This window comes from Echiichthys vipera (genome assembly GCF_963691815.1).
Source record: "Echiichthys vipera genome assembly, chromosome: 22".
NCBI lineage: Eukaryota > Metazoa > Chordata > Actinopteri > Perciformes > Trachinidae > Echiichthys > Echiichthys vipera.
Window position 1 is genome coordinate 21390110 of NC_139847.1, and position 23980 is coordinate 21414089.

The following is a 23980-nucleotide window of genomic DNA, read 5'->3' on the forward strand; positions in this document are numbered from 1 at the left end:
TGTAACAGCTTGTTTTCTGAAGGAAATGCACACATGCCTAGACTACAAATTAATGACAAATGCCCACTACAAGTTTCTGAAAAAAACATATAAAAGAAAATGTAAGGTTATTTGTGAGTTTATATTTGCTATGGTTTTGTCCTCATCCCAAACATTGTGCACAATAGCCACCATATCAGAGGTGGATTAGATATGTTTGAACTAAAAGTGTGGGTGTGACTGGTAAAGCACCAGTAAGGGTTCACTCAGGGAGCCCCTGTTCAGACAGTAAAGACTCTGTGTTAGGGCTTCGTGGAGGACCAGACTCCCACTCTCGTCTGTGTAACGCAGTTGAAAGCCCACCACCTCCAGAGGCCTCAAGTGCAAAACAGCTGACACATCAAACACATCATATCCAGATGCAGATCGCTGGTCCAGGGTCAGCAGTCTCTCTCCGAGGGCAGGACTTTCCCTCAGAGCTCCATGTGCAGCTGTGACACTGTGCAGGGTGACAGTCACACTGATGGGACGGGGATGCAGGGTTCTCCTGAACAGAACCAGCTCTGCACCAAGCATTGAGGGGTTCAGGCGGCTCACGTTAAACCAGATCCATCCTGGAGGAGCATGATGTGGAACTGGGTGATTTAAAGGAAAGGATTAATTCTTTAAGACTGCAGAACAAGGCTTGGTAGAGGATTATACCATTTTTGCTCCTTAACTTACACTTATGTATACTCGAACATTTTTGCTGACCATTTTTCATTCATACATGCAACATCATTACAGACATTTGTTACTTTCCATTTGTATCTATTTGCTATGAGAATCAGCTGCTGTTTTACAATTACCTAGGCTGTGTAACCCATCACATTCTGTTCTTTGTCCCATTAACACTGCATGATAATGCAGGTTAGTTGTTTCTGTACAAAATAAGTACGACATGATGTCCACTGTGATGGATGATTAGGTAAAATTTCAAGAGTTTGTACAGAAATGTAAAAAGGAATTGATGGCTGCAGAGAAAGTGTTGGAAACAATCATTTACATCTTCAGTGATGTTCCTGAGGTCATCTGGTGTTTCAGGTCTTTCAACGTCATACAATTCACTCAGGTGACCCAGCCAGGGTTGAACGGGCCCTGTCTTGTGTCCCAGCAGTGGCCCATGGATCACTTCTATTGAGCCACAGCCATCTGAATGTCCTTTCTGCTACCTCCATAGTGGACTTGATGGCTTTCCTCCTGGCAGCCCCAGTGACGCCACACAAGGAGTGGACCCTGCGGAGTGATCAGCCAGCAAAGCACAGCATCCCACTTTGATGGGCTCACAGCTTGTCTTCTAGCCTGACCTCCTGTGCTCCGACACCAGCACTTGGTACTTGGCCTGCTTCTGTTCATTTGCCTCTTCCATGCGGTCCTCACAGGGAACCGTCAGCTTGATCAGGAACACCTGCTTCATGATGGTTGATTTTTGCACCATGATAGTTGATTTTTCCCGGTCCGGGAACTTGAGCTGTTTCCCCAGATCAACTCAAAGCTCCCAGTCTGACGCTGCGGTGAACAGCCTGGCTGCAGGTTTGGGCTGTGTATGGGGCTGCTCCCCAGCTCTGATAAAACTGATGAACCTCTGTTGGCAGACATGCCTGTTGTTAGCCATGGCTTTGGAGATAGTCTCTGCAATGGACTTCAGTACCTGGCGGCATGACCAGGTCATGTAAAAGACATGTCATTTGTGTTTTTTAAAAGTATACACAGGCATGCAAAATCACCAGCATGGTATGTCTTATCTTGATAACCATATAAATTCAATTACATTTTTTAATTCAATTGTATTTATAGTGCCAATCATAACAAAAGTTATCTCAAGACACTTTACATATAGTGAAGGTCAAGACCACACTGACTTATTCATGATTTACAGATCTTTAACAATAACAATCATAATAATAATAATAGTAATTATTATTGGTATTATTATTATTAATAATATTATTATTATTGTAACGTCCGACCGGACGAAAGATGAATGAGGAGGAGTTGGTCTCACCTTTCTTTATTATTAGAACGAACAGTTACTGTCGGCCGTAACTACGCCAAAACAAAAAGTAACAGCGTTGAGCTCGTCTCCAGCGCTCTCTCCATCACATCCAGTCATACACTCACTTCCTACCTCATTCCCGCCCCCTGCTCACTCATCCAACCACATACCTGTCTACCTAAAACACGTTCACTGACAATCGGAAATCACAGAACTTTAGAACACAACCATTATAACAGTCACATTACTGCAGGGTCGCTACATTGCCCCCCCCTTACAAAGACCCTCGCCCCGAGGGTTCACATAAAAGTCCCTGAGGTGGCCTGGGGGCCGTATCTTCCTCCGAGGCCGCTTTGGAGTGAACAAAAGCGGCTGCGCCTGCAGTCCTGGAGCAACCTGCTGATGAGCAGGAGGTGAGTTTAGGGGCGTGGGAGAGTGTGGGGGGTTGACAGGGGAAACAGACAATAAACCTGGGGTTGCGGCTGTCTGGGTCCTCTGGGAAGGTGGTGGGGGTCCTGGGCGCTGAGGTGGACGTGCATCACCTCTGTAAGGGGCCAGTCTGTCCCTGTGGAGGGCCACTCGTCTCCCCCTAGGTGGCAGCTGCAGCCTGTATACCACCTCACCCAGCTTCTCCAATACCTCACAAGGCCCTACCCAGTGACTATCCAGTTTTGGGCACCGGCCCTTCTTTCTCCTTGGACTGTACACCCACACAAGATCTCCAGCCGTAAAGTCTCTCCCTTTAGCCCTCATGTCATAGTTTCTTTTCTGTCTCATGCAACTGGTCACGAGCGAAGGCATGAGCTGACTCCATTCGGTCCTGGAGCCTTCTGGTGTATTCTGGTCCCGGGGGCACCGCCGGCGAGTCTGGGGGTCTGCCAAAAGCCATTTCTGCTGGCGTCCGCAGCTCTCGTCCCAACATGAGCAGGGCAGGTGTGCATGAGGTGGAGTCCTGCACTGCTGACTTGTAGGCCAATAAGATGAGAGGCAGGTGCATGTCCCAATCACGCTGATGCTCTGCAGTGAGGATGGCGAGTTGTTTTGCCAGGGTTCTGTTAAATCGTTCAACGAGTCCATCACTCTGCGGGTGTAAAGGAGTAGTTTGGGTCTTCTGCATGCCTAGCCGCTCACACATGGCAGAAAACACGCCTGACTCAAAGTTTCTTCCTTGGTCGCTATGAATGACCTCAGCAGCCCCAAACCAGGAAAACATGCCCTCAACCAGAGCATCTGCAACAGTCCCTGCCTCCTGATCTGGTATAGCATACGCCTCTGGCCATTTTGTGAAATAGTCCATGGCGGCTAGAACATAACGGTTGCCCCTGTCTGTGCGAGGAAATGGGCCCATTATGTCCACGGCCACCCTCTCCATCGGGGCCCCCACTGCAAGCTGCTGAAGCTGGGCGCGGGACTGATCCGGGGGACCTTTGTGTGCTGTGCATAGGTCACAGCGGCGACAAAAGTCCTCAACGTCTCTCCTCAGCTGACCCCAGTAAAAACTTTGCCGGATGCGACGCAGGGTTTTTGAGACTCCAAAGTGTCCTGCCCCAGTAGTTCCATGAGAGGCTAGTTCTCTCTCAGTGCCGTTGGTACCACTACCTGCCACCTCCCTTCTCCTGTAGATGGCTTTTTCCAGGCTCTCTCGAGTACTCCATCCTTTACCCGGAGATCCTCAAACTTTGCAAACAGTCCTTTAGTGGCAGTCGAGCACCCAGCGACCTCATTCCACTGTGGCTTTTGTCCTGACCCCACCCACTGCAGCACTGGGTGCAGATCAGCATCCTGCTCCTGCAGCAGTCTCCATTCAGGTGGGTTAACAACCTGCATCTCTCTGCAGGCAGGCCCTTCTCCCTCATGCACATGGCCTTGCTCCTCCACACGGAGCTCTTTCTCACGGACCTCCCTCTTTTCGCAGTATCGACAGCCGTTGAGAGCACAGGGGCGCCGGGACATGGCGTCAGCATTGGCATGGCGAGTTCCAGCCCTGTACTCCACTTTGAAGACATACGGCGCCAGTTCTTCCAGCCAGCGTGCAATCTGTCCTTCTGGCTCTTTGAAGGACATTAACCACTGGAGGGCAGAGTGGTCAGTTCGGACAGTGAAGGGCAGACCGCACAGATAGTACTTGAAGTGGCCTATTGCTCTCACAATAGCCAGAAGTTCTCTGCGTGTCACACAATAGCGCCGTTCAGCTTTGTTGAAGGTTTTACTGAAGTACGCCACCACTTTCTCCCCCTCCGCCCCCACCTGGCTCAATACCGCTCCCATCCCAACATCGCTGGCGTCCGTGTCCAGGACGAACGGCAGGTTGGAGTCCGGGGGAATGAGGATGGGAGACTCTGTCAAGGCTTTCTTCAAAGAGCTGAAGGCCTGCCCGCACTCAGGTGTCCAGGAAAAATCACTGTCTTTCCGCTGCAGGCGGAAGAGGGGCGCAGCTATGCATGAGAAGCCGCGCACAAACCGCCTATAGTAGGATGCTAGTCCAATGAAGCTCTTCAGCTCTCGCAAGTTGGTGGGGACCGGCCAGTCTCTCACTGCCTGCACTTTTTCCTTTAATGTGCTAATGCCCTCTACTCCAACCTTGTGCCCCAGAAACTCCAGTTCCTTTCTCATGAAGCAGCACTTATCTGGGTTGCATAGGCCGAAACTGAGGACTCGGAACTGCCACAATCCTCTGCCAGTACAGAAAGCGGTCTTTGGTCTGGCTGAGGGGCTGAGGGGCACCTGCCAATACCCACTGCGCAGGTCCAATGAGGAGAACCAGGATGAGCCGGTCACCAAGTCCAGAGACTCGTCGATGCGGCGTAGTGGGTACGAGTCTTTCTTGGTCACACTGTTTAGAGGCCTGTAGTCGACACAGAACCTCATCTTAGCACTCTTTTTTTTATTGACCATCACAACCCCCGAGGCCCATGGGCTGTCGATTGGCTCAATGATGCCAGCCTTCTGCATCTCGTCAATAGCGCTGTCAGCAGCTGCCTGGTGTGCCAGGGGAAGGCGCCGGTGTCAATTTCGTGCTGCACCAGGTGTGTCAGGCCCACTTCCTCCTCCGTTAGGGCGAAAATGTCCTCAAAGTCCAGCAACACCCGCCACAGCTCATCCTGCTGTCTTGGATCCAAGTTATCACAGCTGCGTTTCCACACCTCTCGTACTGCTGCCAGTCTGTCGATTCCGCTCGCCGTGGGTTGCTGGTCGAGGGCAGGGGGCTGCACATCAACTGGGGTGTGGCGTGTGGGGTGAGAGGGTGTAGTGGGGGGAGCTTCGAGTGGGGGGTCTGGCCCATGACGTGCCTCCGCTGCTCGCGAGGTAGGTGGGTGGGTGTGGTCTTTGGGCCTGTGTGGGGTGCACCATTTCAACTGTGGGTCCCCGTGGAAAGGCCAGTGTGTTCCTGCCCAGGTCTAACACACAGCAGGCGGCCCGCAGGAAGTCCAGTCCTAAAATGCAGGGGTCCTGCACTGCCGCAACCCACACCTTAAAGTTCACTGGCAGCCCCCCAATTTGCACAGCCACCACCCCTCTTCCAAGCATAGGGGCTAACTCACCAGTCACTGTTCGCAGCTTTACCACAGTAGGTTCCAACTGTATCCCTGCTGGGACCACGTCAGGTCTCATCAGCGTTGCCGTGGAGCCAGTGTCAACAAGGGCTATGCATGGAGCGCCTGCCAGGGTGATGGGAACATGGCAAAAGCCTCCCACATGGGTCCAGCCCACTACTCTCGCAGATTCAGCGGTGGCGTCTGCTTCTGGGGGGAGTGGAGCCTCGCTCCCCCGTCTGTACAGCTGGGCTCCGTCCAGAGGAGGCGAGGCATGGTGGGACACAGGGGCAAGGGTCTGCGTCGTCCCTTTTACACAGACCCCGGGGCGTTTCCCTGAACACCAGCCTGCTTGGGGCACTGCACGCTGATATGGCCAGGCTGGCCACATGTCCAACACACAGGAGGCCCCCGCCGAGGACGGGTGTTGTTGTGCTGCGATTGCAGTGACACAGCACGGATGAGCTCAGTCAACTCATTCACCCATGCTGGCTTCTCTTGGCCCGGGCCCCCCTGCACCACAGTTCTCACAACAGGGCTGCCCCCGACGTGGTCGCTCTCCGAAGCCTCACTTACGACCTCCCTCTCGAAGGCCAGCTCCAGTGCCTCCTGCAGAGTGCAGGAGGCACTGGAGCTGGAGTGCTTTACTGTCCTCTGACCAGCCTGCCGCCTTTGCTAAGAGTTCAAATTGGGCATGGAAGGCCTCCCAGTCCGCCTTACCGGAGTATTTCGGCGTCTTCACTTGGAAGGTACTACAGCGGGCGCCGCCATCTTTGTTTACATCCGGCCCCGCGTTGTCCTCAGCGCACATTCTCCCGCCGGCGCTCTTCCCAGTGTTCGAGCCGAAGCCGGCATCGGCAGCTAGCCTCCTGGCCGTCTGTCTCAGGCGAGCAACATGCTCCGAAGAAGCACGGTCGAACTCCGCCTCACGTCCCGACCAAACGTCGTAAGCATCATCCATCACCTCTTCCTTGACTCCCGGACGAGCGTCGGTCTTTTCCCGCTGCGCAGCCATACCGCAAGCTGACCACAGAGTTAGCTGTGACGGGGCTAGCCGCGGTGGATGGTAGCAAGTCAAACTCCGGCGGTTTTTACTTCTGACACCAATGTAACGTCCGACCGGACGAAAGTTGAATGAGGAGGAGTTGGTCTCACCTTTCTTTATTATTAGAACGAACAGTTACTGTCGGCCGTAACTACGCCAAAACAAAAAGTAACAGCGTTGAGCTCGTCTCCAGCGCTCTCTCCATCACATCCAGTCATACACTTACTTCCTACCTCATTCCTGCCCCCTGCTCACTCATCCAACCACATACCTGTCTACCTAAAACACGTTCACTGACAATCGGAAATCACAGAACTTTAGAACACAACCATTATAACAGTCACATTACTGCAGGGTCGCTACATTATTATGGAAGATAGGCTAACAGCATATGCTACTAGATAAACAGGAGTCAGTGTTGAGATTATTTTCCAAGACCGGGAGGAAACGGGAGTCATTTTTTAAATTTTGTAACAGGACCAGGATTTTTAGAGGGGAGAGACTGAAACCGCACTCTGTGTCTCAAGCGGAGAATACACCGGAGTCAAGTGCAAGGCACTCCCGTGTCAGTCTAGTGGAAAACACACCGGCTCTGGGAGTGAAGTGCAGGCAGTATTTATGATCTCTGATTTAAACTGATATTCAACACAGTGTGAATGGTTGTCTGTCTCTGTACGTCTCTATGTGCCCTGTGATAGACTGGCGTCCTGTCCTGGGTGTACCCCGCCTCACGCCCGATGTCAGCTGGGATCGGCTCCAGCACCCCCGCGACCCCGACCCCGGGATAAGCGGTTGAAGATGAATGACTGAATGATATATTTCCATTACATATTTGTATTTTATTGTATCAACATTTGTACAATTTTAAATCTATGTATTTGTATTATTGGACATTGTACATACTCACGTATTTCATATTTCTTACTTGTTCAATGTAATTATTGTAATTGTTCAATATAATTATTATTGTACTGAATGCTTTGGCAACACCGTTGCAATAGGCCTATGGTCATGCTAATAAAGCTCAATTGAGAGTAGAGTAGACCAAGTTGTTATCTGACTCTAAACAGAGAATATATAATAATTGGCTGAGTTTCTCTCTCTCTGAGAGAGAGAGAGAGAGAGAGAGAGAGAGAGAAGCAGGTGTTATTACTATTTAAAGAAGTTTTAATTATTGTATGACAGTAGCAAAAATTAAAATACTTACCAACAACACTTCGAAAACTCTGCACCAGAATTCCATCTGAACTCCCAAAGTCTTGGGCCTCCACTGAGTCCAAACGCTGATAGATCCCCCTCATGTAGGGATGTGGCTTTGCCTTATGGCTCGCAGACACTTTATTGATATGTAGCATTTCCAAAATGGCTTTGTTGCGCTCCTGGTCATCCTTTACATCTCTGCGGTGATCCACTAGCAGCAAGCCTGTGACGGAGCACAGCAGGAGGAAGACCAGAGTTACACTAAAATATCCCAAATAGACTCCTCGGAACATTCTGACTTCAAATGGTTTCCAACCGCTCGGATATGATCCTGTGTCTGCACTTTTTTCTGCCAACGAACCGCTGAAATGTCCACCTTGCAAGCTGCTCTAACAGTCTATGCACTAATAGGCATGCAGGAACCACAGGGGCTGTCAGGACTTAGTGAAGCAGTCCCTCTGAGGCTGAGGAATGTTACTTTCTTTTGACCAACACCCTACCATAGACTGTACTGAGTTCACAGTCCTGCGGAGACTGGAAAAACTCCACTGGGCCTTGAATGAAACAGCAGGCATGAACAATAAGATATGACTGTGCAGTCTCAGCATTATGGGTGATCCCTGTTCATCTCACACTGATAATGTTTTCTTCATCTTCAGTTGTTCTAGACACGGGGAACAGAATTCTATTATGAAGAGGGACAAAAATAGTATAACATTGAACTTACATTCATCAGGTGGACACAGACACGACTCCAAATGAGCTCTATTGATGCTCTGGGTCTGCTGGATGTGTGAATAGGCAATGGTATGCCAACTAGAGGGTGGCCTGAAATCAGATTGGTCAACCCAGGTGCCACCCCAGTGAGTGACCCAGTGGGAGAGGCCAACATCACTGCCTTTAAGAGGCTGTAGCGTGCTATCTTTTTAAGCTGAACATATTATCATACTACACTAGACAATTTAAGGAATCCATTGGTACTAACATGTCATGCTAGCTTGTTGGTAAGGATGTTGGCTAACTAACACTCCAAAGTTTGGCCTACATTTTGGAAAAACTGGCATGGCCATTTTCAAAGAGGTCCCTTGACCTCTGTTTCACTTGCACCACAGTTTTGGGCAAAAAACATGCAGTTTTTCCTCATACAATACAAATGTGTTATTTCGGCTTATTCTAAAATGGAGTATTTGAATATTTCTGCACACTGGGGTCCATATAAACCGTCTTGAATTGCATAAATTGGGAGATTCAATGAACCCAGTTGTATTCATGTATGATGATGTATTTATTTATCTTGCTTTATCTATCATCTCATGACGTTGTTTTTTTATTATTTTTTTTACTTTACAACCACAAACTAGAGACCTAGAGCATTCAGAGGATGGATGGCTTTCCTACATATATTGACTTGTTTGTTTTACGTGCTTTTTATATTTGACCATACTTTGCACCAGGTCTGCGTAGCAAATGGTAGCTTAAATATTGTTGCAACAAGTTATGGGACATAATAGAGCATGAGAATGGCCATCATATACTTTCGTCATATTGTTCTAAGCCCTTATACACTCTAATATATGATCCAACAAATCAACTGAGTGAAGGCAATTCAGGTGATTGCATGACTCAAGTCAGGTGTGTTTTTGCTTGGTTGGAATGAAAACCTGCAGCCACAGCGGCCCTTTACTGGATCGGTTTGACACCCGAATATCTAGACCACACTCTATGACTTATTCATGATTTACAGAGACCTGACAATTCCTCCATGAGCAGCAGCAAGTCGCACTATCTTTAATAATTATAATAATATCTACAGTATAAACAGTTTATCCAGCAATCTTAGAGAGACTTAGACTTCTCTTTATTGATCCCTTTGGGATGAACTCCCGCAAGGAAATTGAATTTCCAGCAGCTTACAAAAACACAAGGGAGGTATAAAAAAATACAGCATGGGATAACCAATATACTCTTAGCTATATAAATACAGAAAGTATAAACAAACAATAAACAGTAAGCAATAAACTCTTAGTTAAATATATACAGAAAGTATAAAAAACAATAAACAGTAAGCAATAAACTCTTAGTTAAATATATACAGAAAGTATAAAAAACAATAAACAGTAAGCAATAAACTCTTAGTCAAATATATATGAGGGAGATGTAAAAATACAGGTCAAATAAAATTCATGGAAAATGAAATCAGATAAGTTAAATGTAGAGAAAATGTATTGAGCAGTAAGATTAAATTATTGCACTTAAGTGGTGGCTAAAATTATTGCACAAAAAAAGAAGAAGATAAGTGTTCCGGTATGTAAGAGTAGAATATTAATTGCACAGTGAGTGGCTCCCACTCCTTCCCTTCTGTCCTCTTTATTTCCTCCTCCCCCTGTGAGTGAGGAGTTGTAGAGGATGATGGCCTGAGGGACAAAGGAGTTCTTGAGCCTGTTGGTCCTACACTTGGGCAGGAGCAGCCTTCCACTGAACACGCTCCTCTGGTTGCTGATGACGGTGTCCAGGGGATGGCTGGCATTGTCCATAATTAACAGCAGTTTGTCCAGTGTCCTCCTCCCTGCCACTGTCACCTGCCCGTCCTGTTTCATGCCGACCACAGAGCTGGACCACCTGATCGGTTTATCCAGTCTGGAGGTGTCCTTCTTGGATATGCTACCCCCCCAGCACACCTCAGTGTAGAAGAGGACACTGGTGACCACAGACTGGTAAAACATCCACAGCAGTTTGCTGCAGATGATGAAGGTTGAAGATTCCTCAGGAAGTACAACCTGCTTTGTGTCCTCTTGTGCAGGGGGCTGGTGTGTGTTGTCCAGTCCAGTTTATTGTCCAGCCACAGCCCGAGGTATTTGTATGAGTCCACCACCTCCACCTCAGCTCCCTCTAGCAGGACTGGTCACGGTCTTGGTCTGGACCTCCCAAAATCAATGACCAGCTCCTTCGTCTTGGAGGTGTTGAGCTGTAGGTGGTTAGTGTGGCACCAGAGAGCAAAGTCCCCCACCAGATTCTGATAATCCTCCTCTCTGTCACCCCTGATACATCCCACGATGGCAGTGTCATCGGCATACTTCTGTATGTGACACAGCTCAGAGTTGTAGCAGAAATCCGAGGAGTACAGGGTGAAGAGAAGAGGGGCCCTGAGGGGGCTCCAGTGCTGCTGAGCACAGTGTCAGACGATGTGTCCTTCAGCCTAACGTACTGTGGCTCGTCAGTGAGGTAGTCTCTGACCCAGTCCACCAGATAGGGGTCCACTCCCATCCTGTTCAGTTTGTCCTGAAGTATAGGGGGCTGGATGGTGTTAAAGGCACTGGAGAAGTCCAAGAAGAGAATCCTCACTGTACCGCTTCCCTTATCCAGATCGGAGTGGACTCTGGGCAGCATGTAGAGGATGGCATCCTCCACACCAACATCTGGCTGGTATGCAAACTGCAGGCAGTCCTGGGCGTGTTGTACCTGGGGTTTGAGGAGGCTGAGGAAAAGCCGCTCCAACGTCTTCATCAGGTCTGAAGTGAGTGCCACCGGTCGGAATTCATTCAGCTCGCTGGGCCTGTTTTTCTTGGGAACCGGAACGATGTAGAATATCTTCCAGAGGGTAGGCACTCTCCCTAGCTAAGGGCTAAGGTTAAGATCCGTTGAAGTGGTTCCCCCAGTTCTGCAGTGCAGGTCTTCAGTAGTCTCTGACACACTTTATCCGGGCCTGCTGCTTACCTGGGCCGGAGCTTCCTCAGCTGTCCTCTGACCTGGTCTGTGGTGATGTGAGGCGGGGATTGTGTTGAGGTGGAGGAGGAGGAAGGGGGTGTTGTGGTGGCTGCAATGAGGGGGGTGGTTTAAACCTGTTGAAGGAGTCATTCAGCTCGTTCTCCCTCTCCTTTGTCCCCCATGTAGCTCTGGTCTTTGTGTTTTGACCTGTGATGGTCCTCTCAACTTCCTAGACCTCCCTCAGCTTCTGCTCCACCTTTCTCCTGTAGCTGTTCTCAGCTTCCCTCACACAGTGTTTCACCTCCTGCTGTGCTGCCTTCATGGCCTCCCTGTCCCTGCTCCTGAAGGCAGCCTTCTTCTTGTTGTGGACGGGAGCCTTAACTTCCCGCGTTACCCATGGCTTGTTATTAGTCTAACAGCAGACAGTCTTGGCATGGGAGACCACGTCTGCACAGAAGTTCAGGTACTCCGTCAGATAATGCATCATCCCCTTGATCAGCACATCCTAGACTGTGGTGTTGTAACAGTCTCTCACGGCACTTTCCATCTCAGGGGACCACCTCCTCATGGTGCGAGTTGTCACCGACTGTTTTTGAACCAGGGTGGGTACACCCTCTGGGAGGGATGTAAACACAGACGGTGATCATGTGACTGAACTCCCTCGGCAGATAATATGGCAGTAGGCTAACAGCTAGCAGCTCGAGGTCCCGGCAATATGACTTTCTTTACTGAGATATGTCCTGGGTCCTAGTCCCTCCGATTCTCTGCTCGCTTGGCCTTTAGCTTCGCCTTGCAGCACCTGGGTCTCCTCAGCTCCGGTGGGACAGGGTGTTCCCGCTCGTCCCTTTGCGCACAGAGCTAACAGCTCCTCTCTTGAGTAATTGAGAAAACTGGCCCTTGGTTGCATTTTAAAGTTGAAAATATCCATAGGATAGGCCTTTATATAAAACACACAATCTCTTCACAAGAAGAGTAGAAAGAAAGAGATTAAAATAGGGTAAAAGAGCTAAAAAACGGAGAGCTACCGGAGAGGCAGCAGTCTCCTACAGCCCCAGACGCTAATGCACACAGTTGTGACGAAAACCTTCTTTTAAGAGGCAGGCCCATCAGAACGGACCCAGTTTGTCCGTCTGTCTGTCTCTCTCCCCAACTGGTCAAGACAGATGTCTGTCCTCTATAGAGCTGGGTCTGTTTGATGTTCCTGCCTGATAAAAGGAAGGTTTTCATTGCAACTGTGTGCACAAAATTGCTGGATAAATACTGTGTATAAATATTATTATAACTATTATTAAAGATAGTGCAAACAATTTTCCCAAGTTCTTTTATTTGCTGATTACTTGTTGCTTCTCCAGACAAAAAAAAAACGGCCAAATGTCTTTGCTTCGTGCGCAAAGAATCCCATCTATCACCAATGATAGACTTCCTCTGTCACCATCTCACAGATTTCACAGGCTTTCCAGTCGCTCATCTTGAAGGTGACTCGTTGACATGTTGTTAGGGTGGACCAGGCTGGCAAAAAGGCAGCCAAATTGCTTGCCGTCCAGTGTAAAATTACCTATATTAGAGTTGCCTGACAATAAGTAGTTGCAATAGTCTTAACTAGAAGTAACAAATACATAGATTTGTTTTTCTGCATCTTTTTGAGACAGAATGTTCCTAATGTTTGACTTCAAGTGGCCAAAGTGTAGAGCAGCAGACTGCAAGGGTTATGTGTTTTGCTCTGGTGAGATCGAATCCAGCTGGACGCGATCTTAAAAACGTCATATTTACTGATTTTTTTTCAAAGGTTGCGGTAATGTAGTGCAATAATGTAGTAGTAGTAGTAGTAGTAGTACTGTAGTAAGATGTTTTGGAATCTGACGAAAGAGGCTGAGCACAGCTGCTGTTAGTAAAGGTATGACGGCTCCCAGATGACAGTACCCAGAACTGTGAGCGTCCTCGTCCACTGGCTCCCTTCCCCTGGTCCCCAGAAAGACAGTCTGCTGCTCAAGGCAGAGTTCAGTTTGACTGACTCGGAATTTAAACTTCACTTTGAATCAGAAACTAACCAGTGTAGCACGAAAGCATGGTGGATTTATATATCCATAGCTTGTGGGGGAATAAGCCATCTAGCAACTTGTCACAGCTCTCTCTAAGTAGTAATCTACAATCGATTGCTCTTCCTTGGTCAACCCTGAATTCTATACACTGATTTTTGCAGCGGAATTTTTTACCCTCAAATTTTTGAATGTTGAATTTTTTGACCTTGGATTTTTTAATCTTAAATTCTTTAACCTTGATTTATGAACATTGAAAAATAAAGAGTTAAATTCAGAGTCAAAACATTCAGATACATATTTTCAATGCATAAATAACCAGTGCTAGAAATGCAATGGCTTTTTAATTTCAAAATCCAATGGCACAGATATACTTCCATACAAAACTATGCTGTACTCTTCGCTATATAGTTGACATCATCACTGACAATCCAGCGATTGTTTCTTTGAAGATGATGTCACAACAGTTTCAAATGAGAATCCTTGCTTTCTGCAGTGGAAAATGAAAATGAAAAGCACCTTGTACCAAAAGTGAGCTGAGTTGAGCTGAATCATGCAGTTGAAATGAAGCATTAAAGGCTCCATAGAGCTGAGAGGAGCTTCCGAGTTGATGGTAATTGTCTGTAGGTTTGTCACCATGAAGACTTGACATCACATAATCAAATACCAGTTACTATTGGTTTTGTAAAAGTTGAAGACTAGATTTCCTATCGTCTTTGGGTTTTCTCATGTTTTCTGGTCCAACTCTTTTTTTTCGCAAATGGACACCACTGTCTGTCTTTACAGTACATGAGGTCCATTTTCTTTCCTTTGGTGTTTTCCTTACATTAGTGCGCTGTTAAGCCTTTTATCTTTGCCCCGTTCTGTTCAATAATGACAAAGCTGCTCCTTAAACCACCAGGCACTTTGATCTCAGAGCCCAGTGTTTGTCTTGAGGTTTTTCCGCTCCGATTACTGATCCCACAGCAGCAGCAACAAGAGGAGGAAGGCGTCCTCTGCCCCTGTCCCTCCCTACGTCCCCCTCCCTACTCATCTCACTCTCTTGTGGGTGGAGTTCGTCACTGAGGACTGAGAAACGCTCTGTTAATGAGGCAGTTGCAGTTGAAAGCAGAGGAGAGCAGACAGGTAGAGAAGGAGAAGAAGAAGTGCCAGATGTTAGCTGATCAGGTAAGGACATGTCTAAGTGAATGTGGAGATCTCTGCTGGGGACATTTCTTGTTCTGGAAAATGATATGAATTTTGCTTGGATTTCTTATTTTAACTTCTCACTCATTTTGGGGTAATTTTCTCTTTCTGTGGATCTCTTTGCTCTGTCTCCTCATGAGCTATAATTTTGATGTGAAAGGGGCCTCTTATAGTAAACTCCTGCAGTCTAAGGATCACTGCATAGTACTTAATTAACATAACAAGACATACATTGAATGAAATCTGGTTTTCAGTCATCATTACACAGATAAAATCTGTGATGCTGCAGTTCTGTAACATGCACCGGTGGAGCCATTTATCACATACTCAGCTCTGGTTTCTGGTCATGAGGGAGTCTTTTGGAGCTTTCTAAGGCGTTCTGTTGCACACTCTGGACTCTGCTACTGGATGGCAGCCAAATGTTATCCACTCATGTTTTTAGCAGAATGCCTTCTTCCTCCCCGATGGCTCATCTTTCTTTGAAAATTACCGTCTGCTAAGAACCCTGTCATTATTAAGATTAGAAGAAGTCGTGTGAATGGATGTAACCCAGCTGTGGAGCGAAGCCACTTGTTACATGACACATCACATTCCCTCACAGCTGTGTGTTTTGTGTTCTGTTTTGGGAAAGGCAGGATGTAATTCAGGAAGGGTAACTTATTATCAGGATAGAATTAGGAGATTTTATTTGACCTCCATGACCTGCGATTATTGTTTAATGCTTGTGCTGTGTGGAGTAATCAGACTCCCAGCTGGTATATATCAAATCTTTATGTCAGAACTACACTGCATCCAAAATCCTATTCAATTGACTTTTAAGTTATCTATTAAATACCCTTTTTTCCCCAAGTATTCCTAGAAACAAGATATCCTAAATCTTATCAAGTACAACTTTAACCTATGTAAAACATGATGTATGTGCTGTAGTAAGTTTTAAAGCAAATTTTAAAAGGAAATTGGTGAATAACTGTTTTAAAATTGTTTTTTTCATATACATTTCTCATGGCTGGTGCTCTATTCTTCCCCCCAGTGCCTAATAAACTATTAAAGAGGTACTCCAGTGGTCTATTGTCATACTTCCATATACTTGGGGGGCAAAGGACACATGTTAAAAAGAACTGCCGAACTCTAAGCAGCAGAGGCTGAGGTACCCTGACTTTTGGTCCCTAAAGCCACGTTCCGCAGTTATAACCGCAGGCACTGCAATTATCCTTCAATTGTTGTTAAAAGATTCACATGGATTTACTTAGCCTCTGTGAACCGGTCCACTGACCGTAGCAATTCTGTTTAAAATGAATTAATTTGGTTGTGAAGTTTTGCGGTTTTAAATGCTGGTGTAAGCTTGAAAGATTCCTTGCAGTGCCACAGATAAGTATTACTCTTCATGAAAATGACCTTCATGTGTAAAATCTGAGTGCCCCTTTAAGAAGCCGAGAATGAGCTGGAGAGAATAGTACCCTCCAACACTGATGTTTTGTTTAGCTTTGGATTAGGGAGTATGTGTTGTACTACCACAAGCTTATGGGAAAGTAAATGAAGTCTGTCATTAGACCTGCTGCCTCTGACACTGAGCAGATGCTGAGGCTCCTCCGGAATAACTTGTCAGAAAAGAAAACAGTTCACTCCTGACATATGAGGTTCATTTATGGGGAAGTTGGTGGTCTTTGCCTGTCTGGATCTAAGTTCACAGTACAACATGTCAGGAAATTGGAAGGCTTCCCTGGATGCATCTTGTTGACATTATATTCTACGACTGTAACATGAAGCTCTGCCAAAACAGGAAAAGGGTCAACTGTAAACAGGGACAGGACCCTCAAGAGTGCTCCAGGCAGCGGAACATTAGGACCTCTCCCAGCACTCCCACCTCCTGTCTGAAGCCTTTCCACTGGGACTCACATCAATCTCATCAGATCTTAAGCAGGAGACATTAGTCAGTGCCAGTACACTGATAGTGACATGCAGTGATTTAGTGTGACACAATGCTGGACAGAGGGTTATCTGCTAAAATGTGATCAACACTCAGCTCTGGCATGCAGTTGGACTTTGGTTTGTTCTTCATCTCATTATTCACAGAGCTGCATGGTAAGTAGAGCTTGTACAGATAGGTAATATACTACTCATCAGTTTTTCCATAGTGACATTTATAAAAACACACTATATGATCAAAACAATATTGTCATCTGAACAATAGAACCATATTTAATAATTGAGCATCATTCTAAAACTCCAATGCTGATGTTTGTTGTTCAGATCTGGCTCTAAGTTGTTGCTCCAGTTCATCCTAAAGGTGTTGGATGGGGTTGAGGTCAGGACTTTATAGGATAATTTACGAATGAGACTAAGTCTCAAGATTGTAGGCGCAACAACAAAAAATAATTCCAGCAGTGGGGTTGCCTGGTTGGTCAGACCCGGTCCAGTAGACCGGAGTCTGTTTGAGCCTGTTTGAACCCAGCCCCTCCAGCAAATCACACCATAAAAACAAGTTTTGCAGAGGAGATTGACCGACAGTTACCATTAGCTGTTAGCGTTAGCGTTAGCGTTAGTTAAGATGAAAGTGATTTTAGCGATCAAGGAGAAACGTAGCCATTTAGCGTGCTTTTTAATGGCGTTTCTCTCCTTTCTCTCAGTCCATGGAGTGAATGCTTGGCTTATATTGACTCTGGTTTTTGCCCGTCTCCGCTCACTCAGCTGCTAGGACAAATAACATCCCCTTCACTGAGGCTCTGAAGCAGCTGCAGGATTTGCCAACTTCATTTCACCTAGTGCCAGCTTACAGTAGCTGCACCCAACAACAGACAACCCTGGCAACCAGCAACACCCAACGCTATTGGCTGCTACAATGGAAACAGAAAGTCATTGCCAAACCCATCAAATTTTTCTCTCAATATTAATTCAGACTTAATATATAATTCTTATGAAAAAGCAATACTTTAATTCCGTATCCCTCAAAACGCCCCATGGGTGTTTTATTTTATTTTTTTAAATATAGCTTTTAACAAAAATTCTACATATTCAACTTTTAAGCACCATCAACCTCTACTTTATAACTAGTTAAGAACAGCCATAAGACACTGTAGCATTGTAATTGAGAATGTACATTATAAATACATCTTCATGTTAACAATGGATACAATTTATAATAACTATTCACTGTTTACAATAACTCTGCGTAATGTAAACGATCCACAGGAAATTATCAACCAACTCTGCAGTTCCTATCATTTTTCTTGGTTGTTTTAGTCTCTTTTAGCTCATTGGACTTTCTACTCATAACTTTCAATGCTCATGAACCTGGTTGTTTTGACTTATAAAGCTCTGACAAAGCCACTGTACATACCTGCTCAGTAGTAATCAGTAGACAGTTAAAAACTAGCTGGTATACATATTGGAGCATTTAGCTGCTAATTAAACAGATATTATTCTCAGGAGTTGGTGGAGACGCAATCTCGAAACCAGTCTAAAGATGATTTAGCCTCTGGGGGGCAATATTTCTGAGGTTCCAGTTAGTGTTGTTCCGATGGTATCTGAAAGGCCTCCAATACTACCCTCAATGCTGGTATTGGCAAGTATGTAAGTCCAGGCACTGACTGAAAAAATCTACTTAAAGTGGTCTATTTATCTTTTTCAGTTATAACTGACTGTCAAACTAGAGAATAAAAGACAGTTCTTTGACCCAGGCCATATGATAGCAATAATATATACTGTATATTCAATTTACTTCAGTTCAATTCAATTTTATTAATAGTGCCAAATCATGACAAAAGTTATCCCAAGACACTTCATATATATAGTGAAGGTCAAGACCACGCTCTATAATTTATTTATGATTTACAGAGACCCAACAATTACCCCATGAGCTTTTTAATATTTATTATTATTATTATTATTATTGGACAGCAAATGGAACTAAAATCTTGTCCCGTTGCCTGTTATATCTGTTTGTAGAATTTAGTGAAGACTAAACCAGAGCTAAATGAGAGTGAATATTGGACTTGTATTTTTCAGGTGGACATTAACAAAATCCCAAATAAATGCTAATATTGCTCTGTGTGTACTGGATGTATAAAGAGACAACAATCATGGGAAAGGGGGTTGTGATCATTTGAAATCCTGTTTTTGCACTCAGCTCCCTGAACATGATCTTTCCAGCTGTCTAAATACAAGCATTGTTAATGTGGACAAGCTACAACATGTTTCCCAAATGCAGAGGATGATTATAAGGTGCTTTTCTGTTCAAGGTGCTTTCTGTGTGAGGTCTGGGGTAGGTGTCAGACAAGTGTTGGAGGAATGTGGAAGGAGGATATCTGAAGCTGGTTTTAAAATACAAAACAGTTACAGCACACATCCTCAGTGGGAACTAGGCTGAGATAAGATGAAATCACTGACAAGGCAGAAGAAATCAGGTATGCTATCAGGAGCCAACAGTTAAACAGGAAATTGTATGATAGAAAATTTTAAATACGGTTTTATAGGATGTTTGTTGCCCACTGCTCTTAATTATCATGACAACTCTTTTATAGTGGAGAGTCTCACGTTTAGAGTGACTCTATAATAAGGTCAAAGGTCATTGGGAAACATCATGTCATTAGTAGAAAGAGCCTGTTTAGCCTCAGGGAAAGGCCAATTGTTTGTTATGAACATATTTCCTTCACATTGTCTACAAATAAAGACGAGAACATGCCTGGAGCTGGCTGAAATATAATTTCTGTTCAAAAATACCCAGAAGTGTTGGTGCATTCCTTCATATGAGGCTGTGCTTACATTATCCTTCTGAGTAGTTCTGTCTAATTATAGGTTTCTGGTGGTATTGGCTGCTTCTCAACGGAAATAAAACTTTGGAGTCATGATGGAGAGGCAATGATGGGGTTAACTCCCATTATAGAAACAATAGAACAATCCACTGGCCAAAAACAAGTAAAGAAAATCATTTGTTAAATAAGCTTTCATACAACATGACATTCATAGCAGCAGGGTCAACCCTGCCCTGATGTCAATAAACAGATTCTGCATAGGAATGTAGAATCTAGGCAAGGTAGGCAAGGACAAGATTTGAGTGGCGGAAGCGGTCTGGTTTCCATTCGTAGTCTGATTTGAGCAGGCTTTAGGTGCAGGCAGGTAAACAGTCTATGTAGAGAGTAAAAGAGGCAGAACACATTGGACAAAATAAAATAATGGAACCCATCGGCTATTATTCGACAATGATTTAGCTTTTTATTAGCTTTTTGTTGTTACTTATCTGCATTCATATACAGATATGTTTATGAAGACACTATCTGTCATCTCCAACTCCATTCTCGTGTCTTAAAGGAGCACTGTGTAGGTTTCCCCCCCATGTTGTGGTAAAATTGTATATTTAATTTAAAGGACTAGTGCTCTCTAGCGCCTCACTTTTTCAAACGTGTGTTGCAACCTGGTTGGTTTGTGCCAAGATGCTGTTTAACCTCGTTTTATGAATTTGCCAGTCACGTTGCTTTTGTAATTCTCTTTTTTGCTTTTTTGGGCCAGGGAGATTCCTTCTCCTGTGGCGTGGCATAAATATGATCTTGCATTATGAACAAAAGTGCAGTTCTGGCTTTCAAATTTGCCGGTACAGTGACAATTGCGTATCTCTGATCTCCTTCTCCCGTCTTCCACAGTCATGCTGGCTCTGAGCGAAAATGAGTTTTAGCCTTGCCAGTACCACGAGGTGTTTTATGTCCCTCTCGGCCGCATAGTTTTTTATTTACCGGACATGGAAGCTTCCATAGAGTTTACCCGTCCTATGTAAATAGAGATTAGAAGGTATTCACTCAGGAGGATAAGTCAGATTGTTGGCAACTGTACACCAATGGAGACTTATTTATGAATGAAGATGTTAATTTAATAAATTAATCAATTAATAACATAAAACACTACACAGTGTCCCTTTAAGTTGCTAATAGGACCGTTAACAATGGCCCAAATACCTGCTGGTTACACTGGAAAGCCTGATGTATTAGCCGTTTCGCCCAGAGGCTAAATGGTCCTCAGCTGATGGGTTCTGAGATTGACCCCGCCCTTTCTCTTGGCTTACGACTTCTATAGTAAAAAGTTTGTCTAAGCAGCTTTGTGAAGAGGTTTTAAGGGGACACTTTTAGTGAGGAACTTTTAGTGCTATTTGGAATCCTCCTAGTCATAACTTCAAATGTTTTGAAAATACGGGCCCTAAACTATTACTATGACAGTCCACCTCTACATGTAGTCATCATATGTTCAGTATACCTACAGAAACTATATTTGGTTCTGCTGCTTGAACTGAATGATTTGCTTACATGTTAGCATGGCTAAATAACTCAATGAATGTAGCTAATGTTGCTCAAAAACATAAACATAACAAATAGTTCCCACAAATGCTAAGGTGTTTTTTGTTCATTTGCTTTGTGAAATGTTGTGTTTGGCACTTTCTCACTGGCCACCTAAGGTTACAGTGCATTTAGAAAGTCATGATACCCTTTTGAAATAGTCACTTTTTTGTTGTACAGCCTGAAAGGATAACACATGAAACAAAAAGTTTTTCCAGCGTGATTTACACATTTTGCCTCACAACATTCCAGTTATTTTTTTTATTCAAAATTTAAATAAAAAATAAAAAACTAGAAAAGAAGGGTTGGAAAAGTGATGAGTCCCCAGATGTAATACTTTGTGGAGGCCCCTTTTGCTTTAATTACAGCCATCAGTCTGTGTGGATCTGTCTCTACTAGCTTTGTGCACCTAGATTGGAGATATTTCCCCATTCTACCTGCAGAACTGTTGGAGTTCAGTCAGATTCTGTGGTGAGTGGTGATGGACTGCACTCCACAAGTCCATCCACAGATGTTCTGTACGATTCAGGTCAGGGCTCTGACTAGGCCACTCTAGGACATTCACCTTCCTGTCCTTTAGCCACTGTGTTGTTTTTATGGAGGTGTGTTTTGGGTCGTTGTCATGCTGGAAGGTGATTCACCTGCCTATTTTAAGTGTCTAACAGAGGGCCGCAGGTTTTCCTCAAGAATTTGCAACATAATGCTGCCACCACCACGCTTCACTGTAGGGATGCTGTGTTTTGGCTGGTGTGCTGTGTTTGGTTTTGGCCAAACATAGAGCTTGGAGTTCAGCCCAAAGAGTTTGATCTCATCTGAACATATAACCTTTATCCACATGGTATCAGAATCTTCAATATGTTTTTTGGCATACTGTAAACGAGCCATTTTTTTAAGAAGAGGCTTCTTTCTCTCCACCCTGCCATACATGTAGAACTTGTGAAATTGTTGTCACATGCACAGATCGCCCAACCTCTGCCATTAAGACTTGTAACTCCTTCAAGGTCACCATGGGCCTCTTGGTAGCTTCCCAGATCAATCTTTTCCTGGCTTGGTCATCCAGTTTGGAGGGGCGGCTCGATCTAGCTCAGGTCTGGGTGGATCCATATGCCTTTACTTCTGGAGTACATGAACTGATGAAGCCTCTTGGATGAGAGGTGAAACGTCTTCCTAGACAAACAACCAGTCCAGTTGTTTTTGACTGAAATTGCTTTGAGGGTTTACTTCTGGACAATACTCTGAACGGTCCTCAGAGGGAAAGTTAAAGCCTTTGAAATCTTTTTATATCCTTCTCCTAACTTGTGCCTATCCACAACTTTATCTTTTGTCTTTTGAAAGCATCTTTCCAACCATGGTGAATTCTTTGTGTTACCATACACTACTAGGAGTGGAATCCTCAAGGAACAGCTGATTTTATTCTGAAGACATTAAAAACACCACAGTTGATGTCAGTTGGAGGCCGATTAACTTGGTGTGTGATCTGGAATGTGATTGGTTATACCTGAGAATGTTTATAATAGTTTTTCTAGGAACTCATTACTTCTCTAACCCTGCTATTCTAGCTTTTAATTTTCTTATTCCTTTTCAGAAATTACAAAAAAAATAATTTCACTTGAATGTGAAAATTACGCTGGAAAATATATATATTTTTAATGTATTATCATATCAGGCTGCAAAACAAAAAAGTGACTATAAGGGTATGATGACGTTCTTTAGGCACTATATATGTGTTACAAAAATGAGTGATAGATAGTAGAAAAATGATAAGAAAAGCCTCAGACTGAAACTTGTTTCATTTCTTTACAGCGTCTGACCTACATGTGAACTGGTAAAAACTCCGAGACACATGCCACAGTAACATCCGACGACCAGAGGAAAATGAAGCTCCTTCTGAAGAGAAAGACACCTTAGTTCACTTGAGTCTCTTATTGAAGTCTGTTTCTGACAGCTTAAGTTTGGAGCCAGTCATTTGAGACCCTACAGGACGTCGGCTTGTGACTGACAGTGATGAGTTCACAAGGTCAAACACTTGCCTGGACCTTGTTTCCAGTGCTTCTGCTGGGAATGACCTGCTTATCACACGGTTCTCTTGTCAAAGTCAATAAGGGTTTAAAGGTGAAACTAGGTCAGTCAGCCTACCTCCAGGACGGCGACCTGCAGTTCCATATTCCCCGTCACAAGGATGCATGCAAGGTGGAGGTGGTGTTAAATGAGCCCATAACTCAGCGAGTTGGAAAACTCATGCCTCAGGTGATGGAAAAACCCAATGTGTTCCAAACAATTTAGCATGTGTAGTAACACCAAGCTGAAAGCTGAAGGTGTAGGAAACCATGTAATATATTATTAGTGTTGTGGTAATGATGACAAGAGCTCAGTGCTGGGTTGTAAAGCTTTTCATTTATTGTCACCATTCCAGCAGATTCTCATGCCATCATTTTCCTACCAAATATAATTGGCCCTTAAAGTGAAATTCCCGGGAGAAATCATCCCATGGTCTTTTTTCGACACTTGCACACATCAAATTAACCATCAAGACAGTTTTTTTTCCTGTATGAACCATTAACGGAAGTAACCCAGAGAGTCACTAACAGCTGTACGTGGTGAACACTGGTTAGCTTGGGGCAATACGTGAAGGCAATAGAATGGCTTTTTTAACCACTTATACTGCTCAAAATAACAACAAACCTCTGCAGCAGCATGAGGAGTCCTTACACATAAAACAATGCACCAGCAACGTAGTTAGTGAACCCAGAGTTTATTAAAAGAGTGTTTTAAAGACTTACCAACTGGCCCAGTTCCTCTCATAGTTAAGTCCATTCAAGTGGATTACCAAAGTCAATCCCAAAGGAAGGAGCCCATTGGTGCTTTGTTTTCTGTGTAGGGACTCTCATGCTCTCATTCTCATGCTGCTTCAGAGGTGTGCTGTTATTTTGAGCAGTATTAGT

General features: G+C 44.8%; 2 protein-coding genes across 2 annotated transcripts in view; one reads left to right on the forward strand and one right to left on the reverse strand.

Annotated features, from left to right (window-relative positions):
- Window positions 1-201: 201 nt before the first annotated feature.
- LOC310964237 (uncharacterized protein) lies at window positions 202-11981 on the reverse strand (the record flags this gene model as incomplete). The annotated part of the gene is made up of 3 exons (XM_083937295.1): window positions 202-614; window positions 7800-8015; window positions 11915-11981. The coding sequence occupies 3 exons, from the start codon at window positions 11979-11981 to the stop codon at window positions 202-204; spliced, it is 696 nt and encodes a 231-aa protein (XP_083793421.1).
- Window positions 11982-14639: 2658 nt separating this feature from the next.
- frem1a (Fras1 related extracellular matrix 1a) overlaps window positions 14640-23980 on the forward strand; it is a 35932-nt gene continuing 26591 nt past the window's right edge. Inside the window, exons 1-2 of the mRNA XM_083936632.1 lie at window positions 14640-14700; window positions 22842-23285. Of these exons, the coding sequence (XP_083792758.1) occupies window positions 23043-23285 (243 nt within the window). The 5' untranslated portion in view covers window positions 14640-14700; window positions 22842-23042. The remainder of the gene's footprint in view (window positions 14701-22841; window positions 23286-23980) is intronic.